Source organism: Protobothrops mucrosquamatus, unplaced genomic scaffold, assembly GCF_001527695.2.
Source record: "Protobothrops mucrosquamatus isolate PMUCROS unplaced genomic scaffold, P.Mucros_1.0 scaffold1598, whole genome shotgun sequence".
Lineage (NCBI taxonomy): Eukaryota > Metazoa > Chordata > Lepidosauria > Squamata > Viperidae > Protobothrops > Protobothrops mucrosquamatus.
In genome coordinates, this window is record NW_015387761.1 from 12786 (window position 1) to 20860 (window position 8075).

Consider the following 8075-nt stretch of genomic DNA (forward strand, 5'->3'; position numbering starts at 1 on the left):
TCCAAATGTCGGATGTTTGCTTGTGATAGCTTTTCTGCTTTGTAAGTCTCTTGGCCATAGATCTTTCAAGCAGTTTGTTTCTAACAAGCCTGATTTCTGTGTAATGATATGGGCTTTGTTTTTTCTAGCCATAGTACTAAATAGATAAAAATAAAACAATTTCCACCAGAAATTAAGTTCAATAAAGGGTTATGGGGTATTTTAAGAACATATATTTTTATTAAGTCATGCAACCAACCCACAAGAAATGTTCTTAATTACATTGGGAGGAATACGTTTGTAAAATCAATGTGGAACATGTAATTCTCGGGTGACATCTGTAATAATGGAGCAGTTTCAGCAGTATTCTTTGTTCCTACCTAGAGGTAGCATTGACTCTGCAGCCTTTTATGTTACTAGTTCTTTTACCTTTCCTTCAGTGTAATTTGCACTTGAACACCAAAGTAGTATCTTTTATTTATACTACCAGTACTCCCACTTGAGACTTCAAAGCCTGCTTGATGAATTTGTCCAATTCTTGTCCCCTTTGTTCTCTGTAATCTAAGGAAAATGTCTTGTATGGGTTGCGTGGGTGGTCATTGGAAATATATGAAAGTATTGTTTTACTGACATACTTACATTTTTATCTTGTTTTTTTTCCCTTTACCCATTCTCATTGTCTCTTTCAATTTGTTTTTGGGTTTCTTGGATTTCCATCTTTTCCAGAAGGTAAGAGCCACAATTAATGAATAAATTCCTTTGCGCATAAGTAATGCTACATTTATTTAGCTCGCTTTGCACAGAAGCTTAGCGATAATTTCATTGCTGTTAGGTTGAAGAATCATTTCTCTGTGTACCCAAAGCTTGTTTGTGGGAGGCCAGGGCTAGCCAGATGAGGTGGGAAGGGCTGACATTTGCCAGTCGAGTCTTTGTTCTCTTTGACTTTGAGCGTTGGCTCTTCTACTTGGATGATTTCATCTCTGATTGACTTGGCAGGGTTGTCTGAACCATCTTGTTGTTCACTCTAGGATCTTCTGAATGTTGAATTAAAATAAAGCAGAACCGGAGATCCTTTTTTGGCCCAAAGGCGGCACTCATTTAAACCCCTGCAGGGTCACGCCAGGGAGCTGTACAGGAGTAAGACCATTCTCTTCCTTCTTATGCTTCCTTTCTCCCATAGCTTTTCATATAAACTGTTCCCTCCAGAGTCCCATTCCCCACCCTTTTCCCCCACAGAGCCTTTTTATTTAAACTTTTTAGATGCCTGAACTGCTGTAGGAAGGGAAGGAATTGTTTTTCTAGAGTGGTTCCAGAGCATGAGGAATGGAGGTTTCATCTGACCTCCATTTTATCCTTGTGCAGCAGTTTCACTTTTGAAATATCTTCATTAGCAACCCCACTAAAAGCTTTTAAAACACTCATTGCTATATAGATGGAGGGGCCAGATGAGATGACAAGGGGAGTCCAGTGATATAGCTCTGGCTAGTGGTTTCCTATTCAGAATACTGGCATATCTACATTGTGACTTTTAGCTACAACATACTTCTAGAAATATAAGATGCATCCCTGAGAAAGGTTATGATTTCCATACAATGAGTTAATAAACTTATGCAACCAGCAATGTGAATTATTGCTTATTGGTTTTGCAACTCCTCCCTCACCTGTGGAGAGAAGTCACACTAAAACCACTATCAGAAGCAGATGCATTTCCTGAGTCCGTTTAAATAAGCTGTGTACATTTATTTCCTGGTAATGTGCTCTTGGCTCAGTTTTTGGCACAATTTTTCTGCCTTCTAGTTTTAGAACAGAGGTGAGCTGCCTATGGCTTTTTAGGACTTGGAACCCCTTTTTAACTAGAATCACAGAAAATTGGTGGTGTGATTTTGTACTGTTTGAGACAGGAAGTACATAAAAATATTGTTTGAATCTTCAAATGCTTTAAAAAGAGAGAGAAAAAACACAGCTCAACACTCCAAAAGCCAAGGGGGAAAAAACAGTGCTATATCCATATGTACCATCACTTTCTCTGCAGCTCTCAGGTTTTTCCTAAATGTGAAATATGGCCTTATTTGACTAAATGTTGCCCACTTCTGTTATAGAAACAAAGGTTTTTGTTTCTTCATAAGCAAAGGAAATGAACTTATCTCTCAGTGGTATTATAGGCCGAGGTAAATTAAGTGAATTGTCTTGTGTGAGTAAATATTAGCCGTGTTTTTCTTATGAATTTGGTTTCAGATTAGTCTTGTGCTTAATTTAAACTCACACTTTTTGGCATATTGCAATTACAGTTTCTACATCTAGACTACATGTTTGGCAAGCTTAATGCATTGTTCATAAATGCAAGTGATTGGTTTATGAGTGTATTAGTTTTTTTACTGGGTGTTGAACTGCAAACAAGCACACATTGGAAGCAACTTGGAAGAGTAAAAAAACTGAATATATGAGCCCAGTTTATTCTGTAATGCTTCTTCTCAACTTTATTATGGATGCACAATACACACTGGAATTTGCAATTGAATTAAAAGCAATTCTTATTTTTGGTAATACTGTGAAATTGATGTATTTTATTCTCAAACCAGCATGTTTTTATTTTTTTAAATGCCAGTATGTCTGAAGCAATGAAGACTCTTAAGTCATTCACAGAAATGTTGAAACTTTTTTTCTTAACATTTTGGTTGTCGAGGTTATAGAAACTTCTATTATCTCTGCTGCTTTTTTTTTTTTTTTTGGCCTGGCACTTACGTTTGGGAATTTGACAGACTATGTATAAAATGACTGAAGAAATTTCTTTCCCTTCTCAGAATTCTCTCAATAGCAAGAGCAGTTTTCTCTTATAATTAACATGAGTGTATGAACGTTTTGGGCTATATTTTGCAGTATATGCTTGCTTATAGAGAATTTACCTGTTAAATTATATTGTCCACTGTCTCTAAAATTTCCCTTCAGTGCCGTGGCCTGTAGCATTTGTGCCAATCCTTATTTCATTTTAATTTGCATATACTGAAGAATTGTTTAGAAGTTAGTTGGACTTGAGCTGCACTCAAAATAAATAAATAAAAGTGGGCAAGGCGTTTCTTGGATCATTTCTTTTACCCTCCTGTAATGCATAATTCCAAAGCAGATACAAAGTGTGATAGCTGTGCTTTGTATTGCTGGTAGCTAATATTGCATTTCTGTTCCCAGTGGAACTTCTCCACTCGCATGCCTGAATGCTATGCTGCACACCAACTCCCGTGGAGATGAGGGAATATTCTATAAAGTTCCTGGAAGGATGGGGGTCTATACACTGAAAGTAAGTGAGTCTTCCACTTGAAATATGAACCATCTTTTAACAAGTTAAATTATACTTCAAACCACAAAGTGCCAGAATTAGAAAACTTATGATGTGGTATGCTGCTGTTTTAAACAAATGTTCTCAATAGGGCATAAGATAGTTTTTGAAAAGGTGAGTAGTGACAGTATGTGGTGTATGGATTTGACAGTGTTCCTGCATTAACCCTTATGACTGATTAGATCACAAACCAATTGTTATCCATTAATTGAAAGTCTTAATTAGCTTAACAGGAAGTTTATTGAATCAAATCCATACAATCCATTGTTAAGAGATTGAGAAGCTGTTAGAAATACAAGAAACCTTCTATTGAGTTACATTATTGATTAATTTAGTTCAATATTATTAACATTGGCAACAGCTCTCCAGGCTTTCAGACAAGGGTCTACATTTTTGATTGAATCTAGAAATTCCACACGTTCTGTCACTCAGCTAGGGTTTTTCTTTTCTGAGAATAGACTTTCCAGTAGGTTGAAAATATAGTGTAAAATGTATTGACGAAGATAAAATGTATTATCATGAAGATTGTTTTCCAAGAATTATGGTTATATAAACTAAAGAAACTAAGTGAAGAAAATAGATTGAATGTTAACTATTATAGTGCCAACAATTTGGGGTATTTTGAGGTGCACAAAAGAACAGATGTGTGGTAATCTCCATTCCTTGAAAGTTTGGGAGGCATCTTTTGGGTATACTGAAGGATGTGGGATAGTATGGACTGGGGTAGTATGAGATCCACTTTTCCTCTGGAGCTGTCGAGCTAACCTGTATCCATCCATATTAAATAAAAATGGAAATTCCTCTTGAGTACAATGCCTTGTGAATTCAGAGACACATTTATTTAATTCTCTTAAAAACTATATCAAATTGGTTTGCTACTATCTTCTTGGATTTCTTTATTTATTTAAATTTGCCAGCCCAGTTTATTGTTCTGGAATTTTCTGGAAGTCTCCCATTCAAGTACCAATCAGATCCAAATGTGCTTAACTTTCCTAGATCAACCAAAGTTAAATAAATGCCATCACCTATCTTATGCAGATAAGATCTGTGTCATCTTTTATAATTGTCTTTAATTTTAATGGAGTGTACATACATGATGTTTCTAGAAGAACACTTTCCTTCATTTTTGAACTAGTGGCATCAATTTGTTTTAGAGTTTAATTCTCCTTTATGTTAAAGTGAAATACAAAACTACACACTACATATTAGATTCTTCTGCCTCTGGATTTGTATGATTCTTTCTTTGTTACTTATTTGCAGAAAGATGTTCCTGATGGCCTGAAGGACTTGTCTGACGGCTCAGAAGAAAGCAGTGATATACAATCAGATTCTTCCACCTCAGACAGCAGCAGTAGCAGTAGCAGTGACCAGAGTAGCAACAAGGAAGGAAGAAAAAGCAGGTGGCAAAGGAAAGGTAGATATTTATTAAAAAAAAAAATTCTTCCATCTCATCTCCTTAACAAAGTACAGTTAATAGTCTTTCCTTCCTCTTTATTGGTTTTTATTGCAAAATCAATCAATCAAGATGTTTTCTTAACTGCAGTTGTTCATGAATTTCGTAGCTGGTTATGCAGCAGATTAAAGCCTAGTAACTGAAATTGTAGATGAAAATTAAAGCTTTTGTGGGTTGTCCTAATATTGCTCTAGACCCCTATTTCTTAAACCTTTTTTCTCTTAAACCACTTCCCACTTTTAAGAAATTATGGAAGGCCTCAAAAGAACTTGGTTTGCATGGGTCATATTTATTGATATTCACTGTATTTAAAATTAGAATAGATGCATTTGCTGCCAAAACTGCTTCTTACAATTATTTGATGGGACTTTAATAGAATTGTATTATTTTTTAAACATAGGCATCTCTGGGAGTGTGAGGGACTTGGGGAAACACCAAGGATCCTAGGACCAGTTTTTAAGAAATGCTACTCTAGACAGAGCTTTGTAACTTTCCCCGGTCTGCTTCTTCTCTAAAATGCCAAAAGCTTATAAGCTTTGAAAGCATCTTTTCTCAGGTGGAAATAATACAGATAGTCCTCAACTTATTGTGGCAATTGAGACCAAAATTTCCATCTTTTAACTAATGTGGTTGTAAAGTACAGTTGCTTTGCTTAGCAACATCAATCCCTGCAGTCTGGGTGGCCATCATTAATTGAATCCCATAGTTGTTAATTGAAGCCACTTCCAGCTGGCTTCTCACAACCAGTCAGCGGAGAAGTCAGCAGGAATTCGCAAGTCCCATGGTGGCAGGTAGTTGGTTGTTACCAGATGGAGGAGGGAGCAAGGGAGAGTTTAGTAAATTTACAGTATATAGCCTCCCATCTCACATAACATGACTTTGGGCAGCATACAGAGTTGGTCCAGATCTCAATGCATGTTGGGCCTTTCTAGAATAAATCCATCTCCTGCTGATACAACAGGGTGTCACTTTCTAATGCTATTTTTTAAATTTAACCTGCCTTTCATGCAATATCAACAAACAAGATTGTCTCTTTCATCAGAACAGTAATAAGCAAAGGGAGAATTAGTGGCAGACTGTATGTCAAGAGTGCTGTATATTGTATATTGTACTCTGAATATTGTTGGCATGTGTGGCTCTAATGAGTCTTTACAGGCAGTCTTCAACTTATGATCACAGTTGGGACAGGAATTTCTGTCATAAATCATAGCAGTTGTATGTCACGTCAGACCCAATTTTACAACACTATTTATAGTGGTTAAGCAAATTATCGTGTTTCTGAAGTGAATTGTGGTTTTTAAGCAAATCATGTGGTCATTAAGCAAATCCATCTTCCCTGACCACGGCAAGAAAGATAGCATATTACAATCTTGTGATCGCAAAATATTGCAAACCAGTCCTGAATGCAGACTGGTTGCCCAATGTCCCTGTTGTGATCACGTGACCCTGGGCGGGGTGCAATGATCATAAGTGCGAGTACAGATCATAAGTCACTTTTTCCATTGTAACTTTGAATAAACAAGTCAAGGACTACCTGTATATCCTACAGATATATGCAGCACTACATACAAAGGGCAGTTTCAAAGGAACTATTTGGTCCTGCAGTGGGTTCTGAATGCCAGTAACTTTGCATCAGCTTCATCTCAGCAGACTATGTATCTCTAAGTTGAGAAGGTAATCACAAAAACTAGAGGAAAATTGAAATACAAGATAAATAATTATTGTCCAGTTTAGTGTCACTATCTTATCTTAATGTATTATCTGAATACATATTCTCAATGCTCCATCAGGATTCCCTCAAAAAAGGAGCAATCTACAGTAACACTTTGAGATGGAATGTGCACCCAGAGAAGCAGTGGGGGAGAGTTTTGGCAACACAGAACTTTCCAAGAGAGAGGCCTAGATTAAGAGACTACACAGTCAAGATGGAGGGGGGACAGGAGAAAAGGTTCAGGATAGCCACATCCTAGAATCTCTCAAGATCTATCTAGTTAGAAGATTAGGGTTTAGTTTGGTAAAATGCTGTCTATTAGGTGTAAGCAAATAAAGGATTGATCTCAGTTGGTTTTTGTTGTGTCATCTCCAGACTTGCGTCTGATACATTCACACTTGGTATGTATAACTATTAAGTTCTACTTGTCAAATATTCAGTCACTCATATTGTTCATACACCTGGGTTAAGAACTGTCTTTAAGAAAAGTGATGTGTCATGGTTCCGATGCAGCTCAAAAATCTTCATCCAATCTTGTGCCACATTTGATAAAAACGGTGAAAAAAAGCATGTGCAGTTTTTTCCTCCAGTAAGGAGGTAGCAGTTTTTCCTGCTTTGATCCCCCAGTGCTACTATACTTCAGCATTAATTTACAGTTCAGACTAATTGTTCTTTTTTGCATTGATTTTAAAAGAAGTGTTGAAGACTAAAGTTAATTTGCCTTAAACTACACCTGCTTTCTCTCACTTAGTTCAATAATAGACAATATTTATCCCTCTAAGTGTTGCTGAATTTTAGCTCCTCTGAGTTGTAACCACATGGCCAGTGGTGAGACAAAAGGGAAATGCATTGAAGTTCTAAAAAATTGTGCAAAAGGCATTTTGTTATGCAGAGAAGCTTGGTTTTGCAGAATGTATAAAATCAAGTTACTGAAGAGAGTCTGTCTTGTTCCATTAACTTTTGTACATAAAAGAATTATATAAAGAACCTACTGAGCAAATTTCTTACATTTAAACTGCTAAACTGGAGTATTTTAACCACCATGGTTGCATCTCAGTCCTATTCTGATATTTTAACTGAAGATTGTTGAAAGTTCAAAGGGGATGTAATACAGGAAGAAGTGTCAGCAGAGTATATGACTTTCAAATTAGCATGTGGCTCTGGAGAGGATTGCTTTATTAAGTCTTGCTTAAGTTACAGATTGCTAACTGTTTTGAGGCTTGGTAATAAAATTAATGTGCCAAGAATAGATCTCTCCCAGTATATGCCAAAAAGGTCTCAAAATTATTATTTTTTCTCAGTAAGAGTATACTTGATAGTTTGTCTTCCCTGACCCAAGGAGCTTGCAGTTGTCAAGGACACCATTTTACCATTCATAACTTGGGGGAAGATGGAAAGTGCATGAGGACCTGGTGGCCGCCTGGAATGGTGCGGCCGCGGGGGCCCTGGACCGGGTCGTGCCTTTGCGGCCCCTCACCCGATGCCGGTCTACCTTGGCTCCTTGGTTTTCCGAGGAGCTGAGGGTGATGAAGCGTCGGAAGAGATGCCTAGAGAGTAGTTGGAGGGCCACCCGCTCCGAATCCGATCGGAAATTGGTAAAG

At 37.2% G+C, this 8075-nt stretch overlaps 1 protein-coding gene across 1 annotated transcript in view; it reads left to right on the forward strand.

Moving 5' to 3' along the window:
* The first annotated feature begins 3162 nt into the window (after positions 1 to 3162).
* Positions 3163 to 8075, forward strand: part of ASXL2 (ASXL transcriptional regulator 2) — a 24965-nt gene continuing 20052 nt past the window's right edge. The window contains exons 1-2 of the mRNA XM_029285390.1: positions 3163 to 3271; positions 4571 to 4724. Coding sequence (XP_029141223.1) covers positions 3194 to 3271; positions 4571 to 4724 — 232 coding nt within the window. The 5' untranslated portion in view covers positions 3163 to 3193. The remainder of the gene's footprint in view (positions 3272 to 4570; positions 4725 to 8075) is intronic.